Source organism: Anoplopoma fimbria, chromosome 8 (genome assembly GCF_027596085.1).
Source record: "Anoplopoma fimbria isolate UVic2021 breed Golden Eagle Sablefish chromosome 8, Afim_UVic_2022, whole genome shotgun sequence".
Taxonomy (NCBI): Eukaryota; Metazoa; Chordata; class Actinopteri; order Perciformes; family Anoplopomatidae; genus Anoplopoma; species Anoplopoma fimbria.
In genome coordinates, this window is record NC_072456.1 from 6,729,597 (window position 1) to 6,757,375 (window position 27,779).

The following is a 27,779-nucleotide window of genomic DNA, read 5'->3' on the forward strand; positions in this document are numbered from 1 at the left end:
CCAGTCAAACCCTACAAGACATCTCATCACATTTATAACTTTTTTAACCTGAGCAATAACATTTTTAACGTAGTCTTTCCAAGTTAATCTGCTATCATAGTGTATTCATAAAAAACGAAATGTCTTTGCTATTTCCAACTTGTTTCCATACAGCTGCAGCTGGATCTATTTCTCGTAAAAAACATTACTTTTGTTTTGTCAGATGAGAATTTAAATCCCCATTTCTTCCCCCACAATTCAACTTGTTTAATCCCTTCTTGTAGTTTTTTAACTATATGTTCCAAATGTCTTCCTTTTTTCCATAAAGCCCCATCATCTGCAAATAATGATCTTCCCAGATCTGGTGACACCATTCCAAAGATGTCATTTATTGCAATAGAGAATAGTATAGGACTGACCACACTCCCTTGTGGAGTCCCATTTTCTACCTCATATTTCCTTGACTTTTCCACTCCTACCTTTACCTCAATAGTTCTCTTATTTAAAAAGTCCACTATCCAATTAAACAGTTTTCCCTTGATTCCCATTAAATGCATTTTTATAAAAAAGTCCTTCCCTCCATAGCATATCATAAGCCTTTTCTACATCAAAAAACACTGCTGCCACAGTTTCCTTATTAACTTGTGCCTTTCTTACCTCATCTTCTAAACATACAATTGAATCTAAAGTTCCCCTTCCTTTTCTAAATCCACTTTGACACCCTACTAATATCTGCTGTTTTTCTAAATAAAACATTAATCTTTTGTTTACCATGCGTTCCATAAGTTTACATATATGTGATGTTAGGGCAATTGGCCTATAATTTGATGGGTTACCAGCATCTTTCCCTGGCTTCCACATAGGAACAATAACTGCCTCCTTCCACCTTGCTGGTATGCTACCTTCCTCCCAAACTTTATTATACAATGTTAATAATTTACTCATCCCTTCTTCACTTAAATGCTTTACCATAATCTAACATTTCTCGTCCTTTCCTGGGGCAGTCATTCCAGCTTTAGCAACTGCTCTTTTTAACTCCCCCATGGTAAATGAAACACTCAATTCATCTTCAGTATTCTCCCTTTTCCTCAAGGCATCCATATTTTGAGACTTTGTTTCCTCTCTAGTTTGTCTTTCCTCATCAGACAAATTGTTGGAGCTGTGTATCTTTACAAAAGTTTTAACCATTATCTCAGCTTTGTCTTTATTAGTCACCGCTACTTCTTTTCCAGTTAACACAGGATAACTCCACTCTCTTCTGTCCCCTTCCATCTTTCTAATCATCCCCCACACTTCTCCTACTGGGGTTGTATTTCCAACTGAGTCATAAAACTTCCTCCAATATGTCCTCTTTGCCTGCCTTATTGTCTTTCTCACTAATGCCTGAGCCTTTTTGAACTGGATCATATGCTGAGAGTTATTTTCATTAACTTAAATGCCCTGTTTCTATTTCTAACTGACTCTTTACAAGTATTGTTCCACCAGGGCACCGCTTTTCTGCTTGTTTTTCCATTACTTTTTCGGAGCGATCGTAGAGCAGCTGTCAAAAAGCCTTCCGTTATCATATCATTGAAAGTTTCTGCAGGCATACTATCATCAATCTTATTTAGATGAACATCACTCTCTTCCTTAAACCTCTTCCAGTTAGCTTTCCCAAAAAAACATTTTCTACCCCTCTCTACTTCTGTTACTGTTGTATGAATATTTATTTGACAGAATATTGGATAGTGATCACTGCCTATGGTTTCTTCATGATATGCTTTCCAGTCACACACTGGGGCAATATTGCTAGAAACCATTGTTAGGTCAAGTACATACTCCTTTCCGGTGTTGACATCAATCCTTGTCTTACTCCCATCATTTAGGCAGACTACATTCCTTTCATCTAGTAATTCTTCTGTGGTTTGACCATTGCTATCAGTAATTCCACTCCCCCATAATATGTTATGTGCGTTAAAGTCCCCACACCATATTATGCTTCCCCTACTTTGCCCTTCTATTTCTTCCAACTTGTTCAACTCTATTCTCAAACTGCTAACTTTCAGCCCACACTTCCACTACCACATACTCCATTTCTTTCCCTATACCCAATACTCTATAGGGAATCCCTTGTTTTACAAAAGTAACACAGCCCCCTCCTTGTCCTTCTTTCCTATCTCGCCTAATTGCTACATATCCATATATTACGAAGTCCAAATTTAGTTTTAACCATGAGTCTTGTATGCACAGCACATCTGGTTTCTCCCTCCTGCTATCTATACATTCCTCAAACTCCTGTCCATTGGCAATCAAACTTCTTGCATTCCACTGAAGGATTAACATTGTTATTATTATTAACCAATACATGATTCTTGGCTTGCCTGCTGACTAAAATTGTCTCTTACTTCCTCCCATTTTAATCCTATCATATCGAGATGATGCGCTGCTGCTTTGACAATTATTCGTATCCTCTCAGTTTTAGACTTCGCCTCAGTGTTGCATTTATCACCCCTGCTATGAAAGTCACCAGCTTCTTCTTCTCTGTCCATACCCTGATTTTACCTATCCTTTCTGCCTCCACTGTCATTTGTCCTTCGCTACTAAGCTCCTCTGATTGATTCTCCTGCCTCACCAATTTAGCTGCTTCTCCATAAGATACTTTTCCTTTGACCCGTATCTGCTGGACTTCCACCTCACGTCTCATTGCTTCGCAACCCCAATATGCAACGCTATGTTTCCCTCCACAGTTGCAGCACTTTGGCTGGACTCCTTCTCCACACTTTCCATATTCATGTTCCCCTCCACACCTGGCACACCTTCTCTTTCCTTTACACAATTTAGCCACATGTCCAAATTCTTGGCATCTCATTGGTTTAGGAATATATTTCTTTATGTTGTATTTAATAAATCCAAAATAGAGTTCCCTTGGGATGTCTTTCACATCAAACTCTACCAGAATTGTTTCAGTATCCCTTTTCTCCACTGCTCTCACCATTCTTTTTGCACTCTTGACTGATCTGTTACGTACTTGCAAGTTGTCAACAAGGTCTTTCATACTGACATTCAAAGGCACTCCGGATATCACACCCCTGCTGCCACTGGGCCTCTGCTCCCACTTTAGACACCTTGATTTTTCCAACAATTACAAGCTTCTTTGTCTTCTCTATTTGTACATCACTGTTATACCCTATTAAGAAATTTCCATCTACCAAGATTCTTGCATATTTAATTTCTCCGACTTGTGCTCTAATTATTTTTGTCAGTTTTAATGGGTCCATTTCCTTTACTCCTCCCTCTCCTTCAAATCGTATCACAACATTTAATAGTTTTGCCCTCTGATCTCCACCCTCCTCTTCTTCTCTCTCAGATTCACCCAAACTTGTTTCATATATATATATATATTTTTTTTTTTTCTCTTACGATACGTCGACTTTCCATTCACCCTCCTTCCCACTTCTTGCCACCTCCTCACTAAACTCCATACTATCACTATTTCCTTTTCTCCCCGCCATCTTGACCAGCAAGGAATGCGTGAAAAAATATCGTCACTCCAATAGTCCATAGTCCATAGTCCATAGTCCATGACAGCTCTTTCCCACTTCCCTCTCTCTCTACATGCAGTGTGAACAGTTTTCCCTCCCCTGTAAGTGCCAAAGGCCTCTGCTTAAATAGAGCCTTCCATTAGCAGGATCTGGTTCGTACCATGACTGTAGGTGAAACTTATTACCTCCTCAAACAGGTAAGTAACAATGACTTTATCTTACTACAAACCTTCTGATAGAAATCACTTAGATAATTCACCATATATACACAGTTATACAGTTGCAACCATGCATAAGAGATCATATCTAAACTAAATACATACATTTACATCATCTACTCCCCCCTTACTTGGTTTAACCCCATGACATCACTGCTGATGTCATCCAGTGTATAAATAAAGGAAATGTTTGGGCACCTCCTCCTTTAAGACTCTAGAACACATGGTGGGTATGGTAAGTCACAAAGATGGATAATTAGCTATTGCACTGCAAAACTTAATCAATAAATACCTAAACCCTACAATACCTGTCTGTGTTTACTTTATCCAGTGATGTTGCTATTATATGATCTGTAATTAATAAAATACAAAACACAAACAAACCTAGGATAATTAGTGTCTGCAATTACAGATCATGATGGACTATGGCTAAACAAACAATTGACAAGCATGGTTGGATTTGTATTAACATGGCAGTGAAATATGGGGACAAATGGTGTGTTTTCACCTACTTTATCACACTGATGTATATTTTCTTCACCTTTTATTAATTATAATTAAACATTTGAGTAGAATTAAGTATGGTGTAGAATAGATTGAGTTGCGTATATCTTCGGTTTCGGTTTCCAGAGGCCTTTTTTGGGTTGTTGCTGTATTCCTTTTCAACAGTACATGGTGAACCTTCCTATTTTGCTGCAGGAAAGGTAACAACATTTATTGTGTGGATACATTAAATCTTGTTGAAAACTGCTTAAACTGACTTTTTAAAGAATGTGGGTGTTCTTTGGTGAAACAAATTGAGGTCATAAAGATGTTGAGGGAGGATGGATTATTGCAGTCTGCGTAGTACAGTGTTCAATGTAAGGCTCTCTGGAGCAAACACAGCAGGCTGCTGGATGCCTTCCCGTGCCTGATAATTGCATCTCTTCAATCAAAAGCATAGTGAGCGTATTTGCTTCCTGTCTTACCTTCACTTGGCAGAGCTGCCAAAACAATCAAGGGAACTAATCAGGCGTGTGGATGCCTGGATTAAAGACAATGATTGGTCAACCTGGCTTGGCCCTCTTTTATCTGTGCAGCTCAGGTAGGAGGTGAGCCAACTGAATCAGAGGAGATTCATCCATTATCCTCCCTTCAATGCCTCAGAAGAAAACAACAACTCATCTACAGGAACATCTTGTCCTTCAAGAAGGACCTTGTTTCATTTTCCATCTGAGCTTCTTTTTGAAAGCATGTCGGTTACCCCCGAAATATGAATTCTCATTATTTTGCAGCGTTTTCAGGTTATGATACGGTCATTCCAGGCAGGTAAGCTTCGCTCTTGCCTCGCTCCGTCTCCTCCTCTTTAAAAAGGTTGTTATGCAAGCTACATACTCTGTGAAACAGACGTCTGCTCTCCCGTGGGACTTCCTGTGCATGGCACAACTGGTCTCACTCAGAATTAATTGCATCATTTGTCACCCTTTCCTGTGTTATCCAAAAGCAAATATTGGACAGTTAGCATTTGAGGCGGCAGGTATGAGCTGCTTCAAGCGAGCTGAAACCGGCAAGCTGCCCCTGAAAAAGGCTTGACTCTTTCAGGGAGCTCTGAAAAAACCTGAGCAGCTAAAAATTCTGCTGGGAGAAATAATAACTATTATTAAACACATAAATAAAAAGGATGTGGTCATGGATGGAGCTGCAGCAAATGATGGCATTGTCCTTTAATTTATTTTGAGCTGGACAAATGACCACAGTAAACAGTTCTATTCTGTTCTACTGTCATTCTATTTCTATGGTCGGCGCTGTGTCACTGCATGAATAGGATTTGATATTGATAGTCAGTTAGTAGCCAAGCACATGAAGAATGAGTCCCTGATAGCAAAGCATGAGCGAAGCAGCCAATGGTGCCAGCAGGGTTTTATTTTAGAGCCTTCACAAGAACCGCCCGCCAGCTTATCGATTATAACTGTTACTGTTAAGAAACTAAAGACCTCAGTGTTACATTTAATTCGGTGCATTTAATGAACTTTAGTCAAATATGTGAATTAATCAAGAACATTTATTAAGACTGCTGGCAAGTTTTCAGCAGTAAGGGTGTAAGGGGTCACCAAGACTGGCTGGCTATGTTTGCTTATTGTCTAATTGGGTTGGCTAACGATGGCTAGCAAACAGTTAGCTAGTCATGCATCTGACGCAGCAGTTTTTCTATTTGCTCGTGATAACTAACAAGTATAATAAACTAAAGGCTCATATTGATAATGGGAATAAAAAACTGTTGGATGGATGCAGGGTTTTAATGGCTGCTAGCGTTTTGGTAGCGTAGCTAGCTAGCTAGGACATCTTTATTAATCTGCATAAAACACAATAAACTCATCTGTGGCCTGCTGAGCCTAGCATGTGTTGTGAAAAGAATGTATCGTATTAAATACATTTGTTCATTCTACTACCATTTGTGATGATTTATGTTTAGTTATGTGCACATATAAAGCCTAATATAGTGCAAATAAACAGTGGAGGTTGTCGAGCCATAGAAAATTTAATCTCCATGAGTTTGGGATTTATAAAGTTTGGTTTGAAAGAGATTATGGCCATATGGATCATGTGTTATATATTGTCCTGTGTCTCTTTGTGTTCATTCATAGTATATTTGTGTGTGTTGCAGGTCCCAGGTGGCAGGACAAGCAGACAAATAATTTCCTGTTTTACAGGAGAAAGGACGAGAGCGAAGCACTTGTTTCAGTTCTTACAGTTAGCTCTCAGCAGAATTTATTTACATTATAAATTCACATTCCATTTTAGTAAGTAATTTGACAGATTTCAACATTAAATTCTCTATAGGCAAACGCATAAACACATTCTCTCAGAAAGTCATTCACATATACAATCACAAACAGTATGTATCACAACAAACCTTTATTGACCTTAATTTGTTGAGGAATTCAACCTTTAACACAATATTACTAAAATATATTAATGTCCATTTTAAACATAGATTCACTTATTGTTAACTGATAATTTACAGAAAAGCTTGAATAGTTTCCACGCTTGAACAAATTAAAACAACTTTGTTGTTTACAAAGACTTTACATTAGACAGGAGCTCTTAACAGTTTCTTAAATATTGAACTAAGCGCGGGAATTTCCCTCAATAAACAAAGCGTACCAGCTCGCGCGGTTTACGCTAGCATCAGCCGCTAGCTCCGACCGCTAATACTGTGGGATACAACTCACAAATACTACTGTATATAGACACATTAGTTAGGCACCACATCAATAAAACAATACTTACACACTACATACAACTCATAACGATTATATATCAGAGGGCTGATAAACCAAACAAACCTGTTTTATAGGAGAAAGGAAGAGAGCGAAGCGCTTGTTTCAGTTCTTACAGTTAGCTCTTGGCAGAATGGCGAGAAGCTTACGTTCTTTGGGTAATGGCATTCCCTGAGGCACAAACGCCCCACTACTGGCCTGGATGGAATCCAACACTTTTGCATTTACAATGAGAAACGAAACAGACTATATTACCATAACTGTTACTTTTACATTACTATCTGATTAATACAAAAAATGTGACTACATTCTGTGTGGGTCACATGTGTCTTACAGTGACATCTGCGGGTAAAGCAGACCAGTATTTAGATGACACTGGAGGTCATGGTTGTTATGCATCTCATTTTAGTTGTTTTGCATCTATGGCCATTAAATTGACTTTGAAACAAGAGATGATAACAGTGACTTCATACAGAGACTCTGGTTCCCACAGACAGCCAACCCTTGGGCCCCAACCCTGTTTGTGCACATAAATTATCAATTTGAGGGCATGAATAAGCAATTTATGCATGCAAATGAACTCAGTTAGCTTCTATAATGGCGGAACAAATTTTAGATGTGGTTGTTGATTAATTGGTCAAGCCATTTCACCTGTTCTTTAATTTAGTTGTTTTTCTTCCATAGGCATAACTTTGTCAAAGGGACCATTTCACCGCACAACGTTTTATACTCTTGAAAGCCGAGCCGGCACTCTTGAATGCTGCTAGTACCTCAAATGATGAGAGAGTGAGAGGTTGTTGGTTTGAATATTAGGCCAAACAGGTGCGTTTAGGAAACACGGCTGACCTGCAAATCCATTCAGACTCATTCATCAGGATTCATCAAGATTGGAAAATCCCATCGTATTTGACTCTGTGGGATGAACAGATGGGTTGAAAGAAAAGAGGAGGTAAAGGGCGATACAGCTCTTGAAAAAGTGATTTGGAAATGATGAGGCTCTGTGAGAGCAGTGCTACAATAGGCTGCACATTTTGCTTTAGTGTGGTTTGTTATATTTGCCTCTAAGCACAGCACCAAAACAGGTAAAATCACACTCTCACATTTACCTTGTGCCCTTTTCTCTTTCTTGAGCAGTCAACAACTGTCCACTGTAGAGACAGAGAGAGGGCCACATATCTGGTCTTGCTTTGTGTTAATTACCTTCACACCTCGAATACCACAGGAGACACCATCAGAGCAAAAAGAAGAGAAGTCAGTGACAGAGAGGACATGAGGAAGTAACGCAGAAGTAAACAGAGAGAGGGAATTAACAGTCTTGTCCACTTTTTAAAGGATACTTCTAATTAGACCCACAGTAAGCAACAGCGAGCCTCATGATTTTAAGTGTGTGTGTGTGTGTGTGCGCATCTATTCAGATAGATTTCACCTTCCAGCGTTGACATTTCCACAGATCATTACACACTATCACTGTCCTGACCTCTGTGACTCTTTGTGATCACACGCAATTGTCATTTTCATGACTAATTACATGGACCAAATACCAGAGGTGAGAAGTAAAAAAAGGACATTTTATTTAAACTTTAAACATATCAACATTAATCATCAGTGATATTGATAATTACTATCCTATGCTTAGCAACCATGGATGCAAGCACAGAAGCATGTGAAATCATTCATTTGCAAAAAAGAAGTCGCCATTCTCTGTTGAAGCCTTTCCATGCATCAAACTTGATCTTTTCTTAAAGACGGTCTCTGAGAGATTATGCAAAAGGCTCTAGGAGAGAGCAACATGCACTTGCACTACTTCACATTTCGGTGTAAAATATTGTCAGAATTACTCCACTATGTCTCTCAGCAGCAGCAACCAGTCACAGACAATTTGTTCAATAAATAGTCTACAAAATGTCGACATTATCTGTCGTTGTTTCATCTTATCAAATCAAGATTCAACATTCAGCTCTGCTTGTATAATCAGTGTCAGGTGGTAGTTGGAGACTCTACAGTTTGGGTTTGCAAAGCAGGGAGTGGATTTGATGACCGCTATCTAAACAGAACATAAACCCATTTTTATGTTTCCATACTCATGTCAGTTAAACTAAACAGGCACCGTCCTGAATTTTCACTCCTTCCTCCTCGTCTTCTTCTGTTTTGGCGTACACCTCTGCTTCTCCCTTATCACATAATATTGTTTTATTAAAGGGTAGATATTGTCCTATATACATCCCAGTGGAACTTTTGCTCTTGTAATATTTGTAACAATATTACTGCAGCAGCAATGTACATGACAAACAGAAGACAAATGTTTTATTGAACCATGAAAACTCTGCAATGCACAGTGTGATAGGGAGAGTTGTAGCCAGAGGAGGAATAACAATTCTGAAATATTATGACAGCACAGGTGAAGAGGAAATACAGGACATCCTTCAATCTAATTCTCCTTCCCGAATCACGTCACCCCACGAAATGGAAAAAAAGCTTTCCCCATAACTTGTTTCTAGTGTTTATTATACTGTAAATCACATAAGTGTCAGAGGGATTAATCCTTGTATAAAGGCCATGAAGCAAACAATAAAAAGTTTCAAGACATACCACTCAGATCAGATTTATTTTCTACCTGCGACAGATAGACGATCCAATGATTCACATTTAACAGAAGCCGTGCTTCAAGTAATAAACAGATAATAATACATACCTCTTCCTAATGCTTTCCTGTATTACAGTGACGGATATTAATGGGATTCACATTCTAAACAGCTCAAACAAGGCTACATGTGTTTGTCTCACTGATGATGTAGAGACGGTCATAGGAGTTTGGGACCTCTGTAGTCATCCAATATTAACACCAATGCAATCAATGCATCTATTAGGAAAGGATCTATATAGCCTGCAAAGTTTGTCAATACCTTGGTTAACTATCCTCTACATGCAAAACAATAAAAATAGTGATCTTAGTCTACATTTGCCTTTTTATAGTGTTTATACAAGGCTCGCAGTGTGGGTAATCTTATCAATGAATGAATGATGTAATTGTGTAAATAATAAACACAAAATCAACATCGGAAACAAACATTTTTTTTGGTTTGGTGGGGTTTGTTCTTTGTTTTTAGGCTAATTCTGTTATACCACGCCAAGCTAACATGGGATTCTCATGCATGCGTGGGCATAATGATGCAGTTGAGGAACGTAACATAAGCCTGTCACACAGACCACTGATCCAAACAGGGCAACTGACACCACAGAGAGGGGATTTTAAAAAAGGAAGACTAAAAAAAGCCAGGCGTTGTGCTCAGGATACTTACAGTTAACACGACAAAAAGATCCAAACATCAATACCAGAAGAGAAGCCCCAGTCCATTCATCTACTCTGTCATCCTGTCAGAGTGTCACAAGCTATGCTTTAACTAGCACCCAATGAAGGAATTTACTGTAGTGACCTGCAGAGATCCTTCCAAACACTGTGATTCACACAAGCCCTTTTATACTTTATACTGTATACATGCCCTGAGGCTCTCTAGGCTTTCAATTACCTGGAGAGACATTAGGGCATTGACAATAACGGACTAATAACCTGCCTCTTTCAATGGCTGCAGCAGATTGAAATGCCATCAGCAGCTCGGTGTAGCTGTACAAACAGCCACAGCTAAAAAGCTAATATGCATGGCAAAAAATTTCAGTTCAAAGCCACATTTATCCACCTAGATGTTTGTCTCATCGGAGAACCTCCAGCAAAGCCAAAAGCTGTGTTTTATTATGAATGAGTGGTGGTGTGTCTCTCTGCGCTGCTGTTTTAATTGACACAGGGCCAAGCATCTTTGATGTACGAGGCTCCTCATTACTGCTCCATCTACCCCGCTCTCCACACCTCCCTCGTTCGGAGCGACGGAGACGGCAGGGAGAGCTGCTCAGCCATGTGAGGGGAACGGCAGAGAGGAAGCGTGGGCAGAGAGGAGGGCTGAGGATGTCACCAAAGTCCCTAATTTTTTCCCAGACTGGGGAATACCCCCCTGAAACATTACACCAGACGACTGAGTTTCTATGCAAATAAAATTAATCTTAATTAGGTATGGGAATCAGTAGTTAACATCAGCATGTACTGAAGCATTAAGAGGTGTTCAAGGTCAAATAAGTCACCAACTGACTGCATTTTAAGTGAGCTGCATAAAGAGAGAATAAAAGAAAGATCTATATATCTGTCTACAGTCAGGACTAAATCAGATGCAAGAAATGATGCTGCAAAAATCTTCCTCTTATGTCATTTCTTTCTATTTTTTTTCAGTTGAAACAGGTGAAAATTCGTCCAGCGAAGGGAGATAGTTTCCACCTTTTTTCTGAATCAACTTGTTTTATGGCATTCCTAAAGTCCGGTTTATTTTGCCTTGGTTCTGGCGCAGCCTCCTGCCTTATTCTTTACGGTTAGACGACGGTACTTGAATTTTCAAAACAAGAAGTTTTTTCTTTGGGAGACTATTTTAAATAGTCTTACTGCAATGAGACATTCATTCCCTTGTGTTAAGAAAATAGGGTTTTAGGACATAGATTTGTTAAAGTTCCAACACAAAATTTCACATAATAATTGAACTATTTATTAAATTAAATTTATACATACCTGATGAAAAAAGAAAATAATTAAGTTATCTCTCCTCTTTCCAAAACATCTATAAATCTACAATCTAAAGAGACTAAATGTGTCCCACCATATTAAATACAGTACAGTATCTTGGGCTATTCACACTGTTTTCCTGAACTGTGAGCTCATCACTCAAACTAACTGGAAGTGAAGTTATTAATGTGTGATTAATGTTGTGCTCTATTCTCAGGTTGTCCGACAGCGTGGGATGAGATCCGTTGCTGGCATCGTGCTGAGGTGGGACAGGTGGTCAGCGTCTCGTGTGCCAATGTCTCCCAGCTGTTTGCTAACAACCAAGGTAAATCACTTCAACACACCTTTTACATATCTGGGTGACATTTGCTGGCACATTCAGACATCCCTAGACTTAAGCACTGATGTGGGAGCACCGAGCCAACACTGATTTTCCTCTTAACCGGTGGCTTTTGTCTGGGAGTACCAAAAACGTGGAAAATCAGAGGACGTAGTCGTGAAGTCTGAACTAAGCATTACAAGTCTCCATGGGGTCCTTCAAAGAAATTAAAATCCTTTTTGTTTCGAAGAAAATGCATAATTTATTGAAAAACTGTCAAATCCCTTCAGTAAGAGACCTTTAATTCTAAATAGGTTAAATTCAGTTTATATGACGGTGAAACACTGTAAATATATATATATCATATCTATATATGTATATATAGCATATCTATATATTTATTTCTTGTGAAAAAATACAGTTTGTCACTGTTAAATGTACTGAAAATTGTACAGATTACAGAAAAACATACCGTGATGTCTTATACAATGTCACTTTATTTTTTACGTTGAAGTTCTGGCAACCACAGCTGCCAGTATTTTACTGTATATTACACAGACCTTTTTGACAGTGTAGCAAAAAACAACAAACAAAGATTTTACCATCATCCAAAAATATATTTGGTTTTATACCAAATGTTGTGGTACTTTTGCTTATATATTGCTAGATTATTTTATGCTTTGAGGAATTTTAACTACATTATATAATATGTTTGTCATCCACCATTGCACTTCTTGATTGTAATTGTTTGGAGGGCAGAAATGTTCATATTAACCCTGTTTGAGGCACTGTAGAGAAATTATGAATAAGCCTGCCAATAGTCATGCTGAAATCTTTTTTATCCTCCTCCTTGTGCCTCAGTAGTATTTCCTCCAATGATGTTGTCAGTCAATAATCTGTTTTAAGGCCATGTTGACTTTTGTGTTCGTGAAACTGGAAAAATGTGTGTGTTTTCTCTGTTGAAAGCCAAAGGCAGATTTATCTTTTCCAGCATAATGAACTTGAGCTCATCCATCTTTCAGTTTACAGCTCAGCTCAGCGACCAGGTTATATTTAAATATCTCTTAGGACCAGTTTTACGCGCTCACTGAGGCTGGAAGTTTTTCTAAACAGATCACATGGACTCATCTGCTGTGTCTGAACTTGGCTGCAGAGCGTGCGGCTCTCATAACTGTTTACACGACCCCCCACCATCCTCAGACCACAGTCTCATACAGCTGGCTGGTCTAAGGAAAACAAAATAGCTCAGAATCTCTCATGTACTATCAAATAGTTGACAGAGAGATACAGATGCAACTCAGATGTAAGAAATATGTGTTTCTGGACATTTGGGAGATGAAAGATGACAGAAAATCTGACCCTGTTACAGTTTATAGGTTATGGAGTAAAACTTAATTCATCAAGTCAAGCGTAAATTTATAGATCGCCTGACCATCTGCAGAACTTCAGACTCAATCTGGCAAGTCACAAAAATGTTGCTAATAGTATCAGTAAAATGTTCAATGGCTACAAAATTAATTTGTAAATTTGTTTTACACCAAAATATTTGATCATGAAGACTGCATCATTTTTTTTTACTTTTTCTTGTTAGGTTAAGGCTCCCACAGCAACTGTTGGTTTAATCAGGCGGCAACCTCCAGGTCTGAAAAGTGAAGCCAATGCGGAAGTGCCTCAAACTTGCATTTTTTCTAATGGCCATTAGGGGCCAATTCTCTGATTGCAAATATAAGTCTGATTGTATAGAAGTCTTTTAAAAAAATGACTCTACTTCTCACTTGAATTATTGCCTCATTAAAGATTATGAAAAAGAGGTTATGATTTCAATCACTAGTTTCAACTTTCTAACGTAGTACATATATATATGCACTCCCATACATGTTTACACTTTCTGTAGTGCACCCTGGTGAAGTCCCTGTGTTAAAATGAAGTGGTTGTAGTCCAGATTATTCCAGTATGTCAGTCAGTGTTGGTGAATTACTTTTCCCAAGAGTAAGCAATGGCAAAGAGTATGGACAGTATTTGGGATGCTGGATCTAGAAATGACTGATTCTGAGAATAAACGACAGCACAAAGCAGAGAAGAAGAAAACAACCACAGCAGTGAACGTTAAGCTTACACTTCAGGAGGATCAGGAGGCGGAGGGGCGCTGTTGATGACCTCATAACTCAGTTCTAGTGGGTTCCTGGGCCCACTGGATTTCCTCCTCCACAGACGCCCGGATAAGTCAAGCGCTGTAGCGGTGCGGTTCGATGCAGCCCATCCAACGGGAGGCTGCATGCAGAGAAAATAATGAATTGGAAAATCAAAGAGTTCACTGTAAGAGCCAAGAGCATGAGGATGGAATTGGCGCTGCTTGTTAAGCTAGGCGGTAGGAGCACCAGCGCCCTCCCCCGAGCCTCGACCTCCATTCACATCCAACCATTCACCCACTGAGGCTGCGGCTGCAGGCCTGCAGGCTCTACGCGCCACGTTATACTGAGGCTAATGCAGCTGGATATCGGTAACACCACCCACGACTCAAACCCCCACACTCTGCTAGGCTGTTCTGAGGAGCCGGACAGGCATATTCACATCATGAATCTGAAATCTGTTATTTCGCTGTAAACTTTTCATCCTCCGTCTTGCAAACACAGATTCACTCAGAAAACCTGATGACCTTGTGTGCGTCATGACTGCCGTAAGAGCCCGGTGAGCCGAGTGAGCTCCGTCAATCTCACTTCAGGCCATGGTGGGAGAACATGGCTGCAAATGTGCCTCATTTAAATTCAACATTTTGCAGACCGACCGGACTACTCTCAGTGTTACCTGGAGCTTTTAGGAAAGTGAACAAAGTAAATTACTCATACTTTCATATTTCTGTTATACTTCTGGATACCAAGGGAACTAAAGTTAACACCTCCTTAACTCAGCATTGAGTTAAGTTGTGTGAAGGGTACAGAGAATATGTACTGATATCTACTCTACTCTGCATGCTACAATGTTAGCATGGTGGCTAGCTGGCCATGTGCACCATTGGTGGTTGTATGCTTAATTAAGCAGTAATGCATTAAACCTGCATTAAACCCAATATGTCAATACAGAGGATGTACTGATGACAATAGAAGAGGTTTGTGCCGAGTATTTAAAACCTGCCTTGGCCATGGTTGAAGGAGCAGTTTCAGAGAAATCAGTGGCCGTTACCTACTAAGAGAAGGTGTCCTTTGGCCAATAAAATTTATGGATTTTTTGAAAGTGGAATCAGATACTGCACAAACTGAAAAACGTGTGTACATGCACATTGCCTGAATCAGAGCGCCGTGAAGGACTGAGTTTGTTTTTTAGAAAAGGTTGTTTCAAATAAGCCAATTCTCTGTTGTATCTGAATTTTGGTCGCTTAAATTGTACAATATGTCGTCATACGAGGATCTCAAATTTACAGGTTCTGTATATAACTCACCCTTTTGTTGGACTGCATGAGATTGTGTGCAACAGACCCTACTTGGTAATCCAACAGTGAAAGCACATATAGTTAATTGTGCAGTCAGCGATACTGCAAAACACAAAACAGAGAGAATAGTTAGTTTATCTTAGTATTTCAATCTTGTAGTTTTGCTCTCTTTTTTTTCTTGTAAAACAAGATTAAAATGGTTAATATTAATCACACGTACAATACATTATACATACTTTCACATGACCTTTTTATTACTTTCCAGGGTTATATTTTTCCGGCTCACCTCTGTCTGCTGAATGGCAACGCTTGCTTTGGTTCAGTGTGTACACGTGTTTAATTGTTCAAGTGTGTTTGTCGTGTGTCCTCTTCATGGGAGGTGCGTCTCCAGCAGGTCACATCATTAACAGGCAGATGGAGTTATGGTGCGGCACATTGAATCCTAATGAAGAGCAGTGGCTACCAAATGCCAGGGCGTCTGTGCTCATGTGTATAGATGTGATTAGAGAGAGAGAGAGAGAGAGAGAGAGAGAGAGAGAGAGAGAGAGAGAGAGAGAGAGAGAGAGAGAGAGAGAGAGAGAGAGAGAGAGAGAGAGAGAGAGAGAGAGAGAGAGAGAGAGAGAGAGAGAGAGAGAGAGAGAGAGAGAGAGAGTTCTTATTATTCATCAGTTTCCCAGCAAAACTAATAGACTTAATCAGGAAAGCTGCAAATTTCAGTACCCCCAGAACAGCTTTCCTGTTGAAATCCATCTTGCAGCCTCAGTGACTTTAAATCTCTAAAAACTCCTTTATTAACCTGCCTTTCTGTGGTCTGACTGTGCCCAAATCATTTATTTTATCTCTCCGGCAGAAGGTCATTATTTAAAACTTCAATTTCCTGTTTTTCTTGGCGTAAACCACAGATATATAATAAATAGTTTTTTTTTTTTTTTTTTTACTGCTACAGAAAAACTAATAAAAAGGAGGATTTTGTATAAAGTGCTGTTATTTTTAATAAATGGTCTGTTGTGTTGAGTGGATTTTGCACCCAAAAGCAGAACTCAGAAAGGGGTTTGCAAATGCTCACAAGCAGCTTTATTTTGAGAAACGAGTGGTGATGGTGGATGCGGCAGAGAGGGCAGGCAGATAGAGAGGGGAGAATGGACCTGAGGCGTTATAAAGATTAAACAGAGTTCAGGCAAACACGAGGATTAAACTGACTGAAACTAAACGGCTGTAGCGTAGCTGAACGATCTGGCAAAGACTGGAGCGTAGAGCTGTGGTATATGAACCTCAGGAGCTTGATGGGTGGATGGGTCACAGGTGTGCAGGTGAACTGGCAGCAGATTGAGAGGCACGCCCAGAAAAAAACACAGACAGATAGAGGGAACAAACAGGGGACCAGACAAGAAACACAAAGGCGTGAACAGGAAACCCTGTCAATGAGGGAGACTCACAGCCAGACCATGACAGTCAGCACTGAATTATAAACCAGGGGAGAGGGGAACAATCAATATTCATTCTCTGTCTCTCCGTTCACATTTCCTTGCCAATTGTCTGGAGTCCCATTGAAGTGTAGACTTTGCCCTCACATTGAAATATTTGTCTTAGTGTCAGTCTGTTTTTCTCTACTATCCTACTTCTCTAGGGTGACTGATAAGTGCCAAATGAACCTATATGAATACGTTGTTATTTGGTCTCTGCGTATCACATTTCTCTCCCCGGTTTCTCCTTGTTGGCGTCTCTTCTGTCCTTGCCACTGAGAGGTTTATGTGTCTCTTCAGGTTACATCTACAGGAACTGCACCGAGGACGGATGGTCCGACCTCTACCCCTCCTACGAGGAGGCCTGCGAGTTCACAGAGTACGAAGAGACAGAACCAGAGGTAGATGTTTTAGCCAATTATTTTTGCAGGGAAACAAACTACACCAACTGTACGTCCATTCTCATTAGTTTTATTTTTTTTTCGTCTGTCTGATGACCATGAATATGTTGAAAATGCTGAAGCATATTTTACATCAGTTCCAGCATCTAATGGTGGATATTGGAGGACTCCTCAGAGAAATCAAGTTGTTATGCTGTATATATATTTCCATACGATACCCACTACTCTCACAAGGGGCTTCGAGCCAATCATTTTGCTCATTATAGATAAATAGTATGGCTAAATGACAGATGCTATTTAAAGCAGGCAGAACAATAGATGATTGACATGTCTCTCCTTCACATCAATATGAACCCTCTGAGATTGTCAACACTGGAAAAATTACAACAAAAAGTCCAGTCGTACAGGGCATCAAATACCAACACCGACACACTGGACCTTCAAGTAACTACAATGTAAACCCGTCTGCATCGGTATTAGAGAGTGTGCAGATCTGTCAAACCATCTTTCAAATTAAAATTGACTTGAAGCATAAAAGATGCATTGCATAAAGTGACAAAATAGGCATTACGATATAGAAAACAGTATAGACGGACAAATTTGACATTTGTTGCCAAGCCCAAGTGTGTGAGTTTCCAAAATGTGACAGCTGATGTCAACATCGAAACACTCCCAAAGTCAGCTAAATGGTCCAGCACATGACATATCAGACTCAGCAGATTGTGGTTGTTTTCCAGACGCTGTAAAGAAGAACCTGCAGGATGTAGTAACCTTTTTCATTTTTGCATTTAATTAATTTCAACAATACATTAAAGTCAAGTAAGCCTAACCAATCCTGCAGGATTGTTCATGGAAAACACACATCAGTTGCTTAAGACCTGCCACATGTAACTCGCCTCCAAGCTTTACAAGTTAAAGCTAGCTTTTTATACAAACTGCCAACATTTTCCACCAGACAGCTATTTTAAAAAGCAGTGGCAGCTCCTGACTGTCACTATGCAACTTAGTTGACACTTGTTGACACATTAATTATCACATGTACGGATGAGTGTGGAGAGTGTGAGGGGGCAGCTAACAGTAAATACGTACATGCTAACTTTGTTTTGTTTTTTCTTCCATTCTTTTTTGTCTTTTCTTGAATTTCAGACAACATACTTCTCCAACTTCAAGCAGGTGTACACTGCAGGCTACGCTACATCACTCATCTCCCTTATATCGGCTATTTTTGTCTTAACTGTGTTCAGGTAACTTTGTTTTTTAGACCGTAAACCCAAGAACAAACTGAAAGCCGTTTATATGACATATGCTCAAGGGACAGTGCCTTCTAGCGGTTGTAGTAATTACAAAACAACATGATTAGCTGATTAGTCCTTTATCTTAACAAAGTACTACTTCAGCCCAACCCATGATCATTCCCTAAACCACACCGACTTGTTTTTTGCCAAATACTAACCAAGCCTTAAGCAGAGCATTGTCACATCACAAAGCAGATTTGTCTTTTTTTCAATAGTCATTTATAATGGTTGAGGAAAGCAAAGAAACTATAGAGCATCTTGCAATGGGTTCTCAAGAGCTCCGACGCAAATTTGGAACAGGGTGTAAAATGAAGGGAGCTTATCCCACTTCCTACCTGACCAAACCCATATCTACAAACTTGTCACTCACTTTGATCTCAACTACCCAGCTGTAAAGTTTCGTGACTTCATCTTGCATCGCTCAGGAATGTTTTGCTCTACTCTACAGGAAGTTTCACTGCACCAGGAACTACATCCACATCAACTTGTTTTTCTCCTTCATCCTGAGAGCGAGCGCTGTCTTCATTAAAGATGGCGTTCTTTTTTCTGATGAAAACCTGGACCACTGCTTCATGTCTACTGTGAGTGTGAAACCATACTACAGCTGCATTAGTGTGTCTAAGTGGTCACAAGTCTCATCCATTGTAGATACATGTCAAAGCAGTAAAAGGTACTTTAGTAACAAAGGAAATACTGAGAGTGAAGATGAGAAAGGTGAAGCTTTTCTGTTGGATGAAAGGTTTCAGATCAGCTGAAAAACTGGAAGGAAGGACAGACGAAATGACAGAGAAGGATGGAAATTAGGAATATTGTGAAGACGGAGATAAGGAAATACATGATGGGAAGAAAGGATAAAGTATAAGATGACACTAATATTTTATGATCTCAACACTGGATGTAAAGCCAAAGGACTGACAGGAGAAACTAAATGACTTCTGTCATGTTAATGCAGTCAGTTGGGTGGGGGCTGCATTTTGTTTTCTAGACATGAATCTCCCAAACTCAGAAGAGTTTAGAGAGTAGGTATGAGTGGGATTAACATGCTGAAAGTGACTGAGCGGAGCATGTGAGAGCATTAATGATGAGTGTTTCTCTTTCTATTTTTCCGCTGATGAGGCGGCATGAAGTGAAGGTAAGTGTCCCTCTTGAGTGGCTACGAGGGACCAGCATAAGCACATCACAGCGACTCGTTTTGGTGGAAAGCATGAGAAAGAGAAGATGAGAGAAACCTAATGTATTTATTCTGACAAAAAGTAGAGGGAAACACAAATTGTGACAGGAAATATGAAGATAAATTGATCAGGGGATGGTGTTGGAAAAGGGTTAAGAAATACACCACCTGCCCAGCACCATATGGCAGACATGAAAGATAGACAGGCATTGTTTCACAAATAGGTATGCATTTTTATATATCTGACAAAATGTAGCATTTTAAAGTGAAGCTTGGAAGATGTAGGAACATTAACTATATACTATATATATATATATATATATATATATATATATATATATATATAACATCTGCTATAACCTTCTCTGCCCTAAAACACATCGTTACAGACCTTCCTTTGATCCTTTGATGGAGAGTCCCCAACCCAGTCTTTTGAAAAAAAAACAAAAAAACATTCTATGTTTTTCTGCAAACGACAGGTTATGTTGAATGTCAACATTTCTGAACCATAAATACGTTTCATACATAGGTTTCAAATCAGCCTTGTATCACGCTTACAGGAAGGCACAATGGCACATGGTTAACGCTGTGAACAAATTGGTTAGTTTTATGCAACAAAACTACTTGGTTAATGTTAGAAAAAAAGACCATGGCTTGTGTTAAAATGTAACATAACAATGTAACCACAGTAAAAAAATAACCAACAACCGCCTTTGCAGATTTCCCTGGGGTACGTTACATAACAAGCGTAACGTTGCGGAGTGCGTAATGTTGCGGAGTGCGTAACGTTGCGTTAAGTCCATGTTTCCTTTTGGTTTCACACAAGCTACAAAGAGGTGTCTCCTGGGTGAAAGTCCAGTGTTTGTTTGACCAATCTAACTCACCTGCCAAACAGTCTTTTTGTGGATTTTCTCGCTAAACCATTTTTGTTTTTACACCACGTAACATTCACACCACATTACTTTCACACCACATTACCGTCACACCACGTAACTTTCAATAACGGTGGATCTACATACTGCGACACTTGGTCTGCCTGTCGCTTGCTGTACTACGTCCACATTCAAAGCATCTGTGGTTTGCAGAAAGACACAGTGCTAACATTTTTTCCTGGTGACCGGGTTAGAGGCCAATTCCATCACAACCACTCCAGTAAAATAAGTCCACAGACTCATCTGATGCTTTTGGGTTTTGTTGTTCTTTTTTTCCCACAGACATCCTGTAAATCAGCCATGGCCTTCTTCCAGTTCAGTATCCTGGCCAACTACTTCTGGCTGCTGGTGGAGGGCATGTACCTGCAGATGCTGCTAGCTCTCACCTTTGTCTTCCAAAAGAAATACTTCTGGTGGTACATACTCATCGGCTGGGGTGGGCAATCCTTCCTTTTTACCTGTCTCTGTTCACCTACATTTTCTCTCCTTGCTCCTCTCTCCGTCTCTAGTTAGAGCTCTACGTTGACTCTCTCCTAATGACCAGGTCACTCTGTTTGTGCCTCCCAGGTCTCCCAACAACAATCATAATGGCGTGGATCCTCTCTAGAAACTTCTATGATGACAAGGGGTAAGCTGCTGCAGTAGAATATCAGAGAAAATGCACTATAGAAATGAGGAAACTTTGATAGTAATACTCATGTATCCTCCCATAAGACCCACTGACATTAAATCATGTATCCAACCACCACAGTACAGTATGTTGCGTAAGTTAAATACGTAAGTTACATAACAGAGATAAGGTAAAATAAGACAATGTTGAATTATTTTACTTAGTGTCACACAGGACACATACTACCCTGTGAGTCCATGTTTTTTTTGACCCATTTGGGTCCTTTACGTGGACTCTCTCATAGTGAATATTAGGCCAGTTGGTCTGACCATCTTATAATATCCGCACAGGCGCTTTATGCAGGTAAAAGTGAACAAAAAAATCCCACAGTTCGGCAGCAGAAAACATTTTCACCTTTAATTAGCTCATTAACATAGCTTTTAATGTCTACTACGCCACACTGAGTGGTTGATTGTGAAGTGCATGAGGCACAGATGTTTCAACCAAAAATGCTCAGAAGGAATGAACAATGAAAAGTTCAAATGAATCTGGGTTTATGTGAGGACTTGCTACTGTTTCTAACACAGCGTTCTGGCTTCTGTTAGCGGGTTTCATTATGGGATGAGTGAAATGGCACTTCTGTGACTGCCTTGTTTATCTCATTTCCGTCTGTTGTGTGACTCAGGTGCTGGGATGACACAGATGTGGCCTTCATCTGGTGGATCATAAAAGCTCCAATAACCGCGTCACTACTGGTGAGTACAGAGCAGTTACAGTGGGAGCCTTTGAGGATTTATTAGAGTGCTCAATCTTGGATCAGACCTCAGTGACTCTTTGACTCTGTTATTGTGCGTCCACATTAGATGCAACAATACCAAGTCAAGGAAAGTTGATGCATTTCTTACATGGAAGCAGGGAAACCTGACCAGTGCACGGACAAGTTTCTTATATTTGGCAGTTAACACCAAAACCAATTATTATTAATCAGTGCACTTCGTGGTTTATTTTTATTTTCAGGTTTATTTTTTATATTATTTTACATTTCTAATTATTTTGCATTACAGCCTTAGTCATTTCCAACCCCTCTGACAGTCTGGGGAATGACGTGAGGGCTGCATGCTTCCCTCAATTCACATATTGTCACCCATCAGTGACAAGCTTCAGTGGGAGGGCATAGTGCTCAGCGACTATTGCTACTACCCCCACACTGATCCCCCTCCATGCACGTTGGCAAAATCATTAATTAGAACATCATTATCCCTCACCGGCTTCCCACCCATGAGTGCGAAAGAACAAATTGAACCATTGTCTCGCCACTGGTGGCACGGCTTTTTGAAATTCAGTTGTGGTTCAGGTTTTTTTTAACTTTTTTTAAAATCATAATTTTAAACAATCTATTTGAATTATGATCCTTTAGGGGTATAGTTACAACTGCCCCTGTAGTTTTTGGTACATTTGAATAACGGTCATGAGTTCTGTAGACAACTTTGCTTACCAACAAAGAGCTTGATATTATTTGTAGTACAACGTCAAAAGTAAGTGGAGGTATTGTAGATCTGTTGTTTTACATTCTCCATGAAATTGTTCCATTATTTCCAGTGATTGGAAGGGGGACTCAGTTATTGATCAGCAGAACAACTGAAGCCTCTGGGACTTGATGTTCTATGCTTTCTGCTTCCATAAAACTTCAACTTTTTATGTCATTCCAATTCTTTTTTCGTCACAATTGGGAAAGGGTAAATTTCTCTGGCCAGCAAGTAAAAATGGCTTCCGTTATAGCACAAATTCTCTGGTGGTTCTTTCCCATTTTTCTTGACAGCTCTTTGACGTTTGTTTCACTCAGGTGAACTTCATCATCTTCATCAATGTGATCCGCATTCTGGTCCAGAAGCTGAGATCTCCTGGTGTCGGTGGCAATGACACCAGTCACTTCAAGTGAGAAGAGAACACTAATTCCTCCACATGATGACATGGTCAAACATTCTGTAAGTACTCATCAAGGGTCTCTTTTTTACAATGTGTGCAGGCGGCTGGCCAAATCCACTCTGCTCCTCATCCCTCTGTTTGGGATGCACTACATGGTGTTTGCCTTTCTGCCAGAAAACACAGGAGCAGAGGCCCGAATCTTCATAGAGCTCGGCCTGGGATCCTTTCAGGTAAAACACATGACGGATACAATTAAAGATAGGAAAAGATGTAGATTAAAGTGTTACTTTGTTTTTTTTCAACCAGGACCCTATCTTCCCATGTTTTTGTGTCCAAGTGACTAATGGGGACAACAATTTGGCATGTTGGTCCATTATTGATGGTGTACACTGCAGGCGGGAGACTCTAAACAGGCTGCAATTTTATAATTTCAGGCAATTGTGCACGTCAATGTTCATCCACTAAAATTGCTTGTTTTTGCTCAGATTGTTGAAACGGTAACAGAAAAGGTTTTCTCAATTTCTCTGGAGGGTCCTTTCCATAATGTTGTCAGACACTTTTAATAACAAATTGCACTTTCTGTTGAACTATTACATTGCAACCCATTTAGGGACTGCCGGCTGCAGCGTTCTTGTTAAATACAGGACCACTTTTTAAAAATTGTTTCCCCCATTAGTAACCCACATAAAACTGTTGGAAAATAGGGTCCAGGTTGAAAAATACCAAAGTTCCCCTTTAAACAACTCTTGTTATCCAAAATGGGTATATTGAATACATAATATTCACATTTTTCACCACCCAGTGTCAGACAGGCTCAGGATGTCGACTACATTTTCATTATTTAATATGTTTTGGATAATATATTTCTGCTCTGAAGGGATTCGTTGTGGCTCTGCTCTACTGCTTTCTAAATGGCGAGGTAAGTAAATATTATATCATATTTGTTGGCTAATTATTTTATAATCAATATGATCATATTATAAATTATCTATGACAACAGCATCCAAAATCATTACCACTGTGCAACATACTTGAATTCTAGTTCATATTTGTTGACATTTAAAGGACCATACAAGTGGCATTGCATGTCTTAATCATCAACCACAAGTTGACCATATTTTACATTTTGTAAATTATTATCCAAAGCATATCGTAGTAGCTTCTAGATTCATTTACAAGTTCTGGAATACTATTTTTAGCGATATTGTGTCTTACTTCCAGTGACGATTTTGGTATGAAAATTCAGGTGTGGCCACACAATATTCATACAAGAAATTGCAATGATGCAATCTAAACATACCATAGATATATCACATTGAGACATAATCTAAGAACAAATAAACTGCTCATGAGTGAGAGATGTGAGACACTGCGACTGCTGTGTCCAATGTATTACCAACAGCAGTGATGACAAAATTCCAGTCGGTTAATAATCTAGAATCACACAATGCGGATCGGACGACATATTTTACCGTGCCAACAAAAAGGACCAACAAAGGACAATGTTAGAGATCTCTCAACACTAAGAGCCTACTCATGATCCAAACAACACCAACATGACGAAAATAGAAATGCAAAGCATGCAGTGAAAGGCGCCCTGTGAAAACATTTCAGTCAATACATGAAACTCCACTTGACTTGACACGGGGTCGCAGGCCTCTTTTATGATAATGGATGCGCGTTTCATTGCACAGAGTGCTTGCTTGAAAAGTGCTCCTTGACGCGAGTCTAAGCTCCACCTATACCTACACTCATTAGCGCAGCCCCGTCATATGATTGCGCTATGAGCTTGTTTGTTAGGTTCAGGGGCTCAAGGGTTTGGTATTTGACAGTCCAGCGTCTGTTTAGTCCTTCACCTCAATATATTCCCAAAACCTCTTGGTCACTGCATTGTTTAGCATACAGCGCAGTACTAGGACCATTTCTGACTTGCAGGACAAATCCGTGGTCTCATCTGCCAGCAATGCCATTTCACAGCAATGAAATGGCATTGGCCAGCTGTTGAGCAACCTCATCCTTGTAAACATTGTACATGTAATCAAAAGGTTTGTTTTAAATAATGGCTGAAGTGCCTCCGAAAAAGGGTTGAGCGTCATTATGGCTCTTTAGCCTCGAGTGTCCCTTGCACATAGTCTCAAATATGCATCTTAAAATGCCTGGGTTTAACGAGCATTTAATAAAATTTAAGGTTTATTTCTGTGTGTTTTCAAATGCCTATGTTGGTTTGTGTGTATGTTTGTGTGTGTGTGTGTGTGTTCAGGTGCAGGCAGAACTGAAGAAGAGGTTTTGGAAGTGGCAGACTCAGAGTTACCTGAGCTACAGTAAACAAAGGCGTACGCTGTTCACTGAAAGCAGCACGGTGACTCAGATCTCCGTCTTTGACAAATCCAGCCCCAAAGATCAGCCGGCCTCAGAGACTCACACACTCACACCCAGCAACGTGTCCACTGTCTGAGGAACAATCGCTGGTATTCATGTCCTGCGTTACAAGGTCCTGAGCAGGTGACCAAACCACAGAGCCTGATCGTTGAATGTTACAGTACCTCTTAACTTTGTACTTTTGCAGTATCCCACATGGGCTGCCAAATTGACATGTTAATTTGTATGACTTAAGTCTAACATCTGACACACCTTTCCCGTTAAACCTACTCCCATGATATTATTTCCAAGCGTACAGGCTTTACTATGGGCAGACAGGAAGGTCTCATCTTCTATTGCTTTTGTGTTAAACTGCTTTGGTGTCCCTCCTCTTCATCTTATTCACCTACCAAATAGTTTCTCCCCTTTTAGAAAAGCACCGATTTCAAGTTCACAATGAATGCGGTTTCAAAATTTCAGGCTTTATTTTTTTATTAGATATATCAAATAAAATTAAGATTAGATTATTCTGTCACAGCACCTCTGAGTCCTTCAAGTCTAAACTGTAAAATCTTGTGTTTGCGTTGTTTTTGCTAATGTTTTTACATGCTTAGCCATTCATAATGGAACAAAATACCAAGGGAACCAGTTTGCATATAAGGCCCTAAAAGGGACATGTGGCTCACATGACATTATCACAATATTTTGAGAGGAAAAAAAAAAAAGTTATCACTACTATCACTAAATTTGATATACTCTTATAGGTTCTGTTCCATTTCATAAGAGTATTGGCCTCCAAGTTATCCTTGCTCTTACTCATTCAGTGCCACCGGTCACTTAAATGTTGGGCAGTACAAAATAACAATTCTTAGAAAATGAAACTTCCTCGGTTTAAAGGAACGTGCCTATTTTACTATCAGAGGCTCTGAATGCAACGTGTTGCACAGTGCATTAGCGCACATCTGGAGCACTAGACTGTAAAATCTATTTATTTGTCTGATTATTGTTTTTATATATTTTTGTGTGAGTGTTTATGTGACATAGCAGTTCTCCCAGAAAAAGAAAATCATAAATGATAGATAAAACGGGATTCAACAACTTACTTTGAATATACAAGATAATTTGTATATTTAACATATTTTTTCTATCAAAGGTGTAAATTAGTGTTATTCTTATAAACTGTAATATTGCAGAACGTGGAGAAAATTATACTGTGTATTTCCTGTTTTTGTTAGCATAGGTTTTTTAGTGCCCAGTTGTTGACTGCTGTGCAAATTCTAATGCTAATGCTAATCCTGAACTTGTTTTCTCAGAGAAATCATTTTAGGAGAGTAGTTGAGTGGCTCGTGATGTTTGTGTATCTATCTATCTAATTCATATCTTTTTTTTGTGTTTTGACTTGGGTGACAGTTTACAGTACACCTACATATACACATGTAGATATATACAGTATTATTCATGGAAGGAAATATTGCATTACTCAGCTAAAGACCGCTACAGTGCCTTTATGATAAAGTATGACTCACTGTTTCTCTGCAGTTCAAGTGGATTAAACCTATAGTAGGTTTGCATTCAAAATCTGTGTAACAAATTATATATTTAAGACTGTGATACTATACCATGTACTTGAATCTTTGCTGTGCGGCATAACAGATGTGCTTCAGTGTTCACAAAGCTTTCATCAAATTTTTAATTGTGCAGCGGGGTGAGGGATGATGAGCATGTTTTGATGTGATGTTTGGTAAAGAAAGCTCTCCATGTCGTGTCTGGACTTTAGTGTTTGTTTTTTTTCTGACTCGAGAAAGTGATGTGTATTTATTTTTTTACAGGTTCCAGTTTACTACATTAATGCAAGTTTCTTGTTTGGAGTTTTTTTTATTTTGACTGGACAAAGCTGATGCAGCAACTTGTTTTCGGTTGTCCATCCGTCCGATCCATTCCTGTGAATGTGTTATCTCAGGAACGTTTAAAAGGAATTATTTCATATTTGGCACAAACATCTGCCTGGACTCGGGGATGAATTCATGAGTTTTTGGTGGTCAAAGATTAAAAATATAAAAGTGAAGTGATGAAATTTTGGAGAGACAACATGTCATTCTGAAATGTAAGCTGCATAATGACAGGTCAACAGGAACTAATTCTAGTTCTTATTGTTAACATCCCACGAAAAGACCAAAACCAACAATGTCGATACTCTCACTTAAAACAACTCAAAAATATGTAGCTTCATTTTTTAAAACTGCTCTTTAATTTCTCAAAAAAAAAATGTAACAAACGTAACTTAGACATGACCAAATAG

General features: G+C 39.4%; 1 protein-coding gene across 1 annotated transcript in view; it reads left to right on the top strand.

Annotated features, from left to right (window-relative positions):
• Positions 1–26,189, top strand: part of ghrhrb (growth hormone releasing hormone receptor b) — a 39,118-nt gene extending 12,929 nt beyond the window's left edge. Inside the window, exons 3-13 of the mRNA XM_054602916.1 lie at positions 11,796–11,903; positions 17,088–17,188; positions 18,335–18,432; positions 18,932–19,064; positions 20,869–21,022; positions 21,154–21,214; positions 21,882–21,951; positions 23,040–23,131; positions 23,223–23,352; positions 24,000–24,041; positions 25,383–26,189. Of these exons, the coding sequence (XP_054458891.1) occupies positions 11,796–11,903; positions 17,088–17,188; positions 18,335–18,432; positions 18,932–19,064; positions 20,869–21,022; positions 21,154–21,214; positions 21,882–21,951; positions 23,040–23,131; positions 23,223–23,352; positions 24,000–24,041; positions 25,383–25,577 (1,184 nt within the window). The 3' untranslated portion in view covers positions 25,578–26,189. The remainder of the gene's footprint in view (positions 1–11,795; positions 11,904–17,087; positions 17,189–18,334; positions 18,433–18,931; positions 19,065–20,868; positions 21,023–21,153; positions 21,215–21,881; positions 21,952–23,039; positions 23,132–23,222; positions 23,353–23,999; positions 24,042–25,382) is intronic.
• The last annotated feature ends 1,590 nt before the right edge of the window (positions 26,190–27,779 follow it).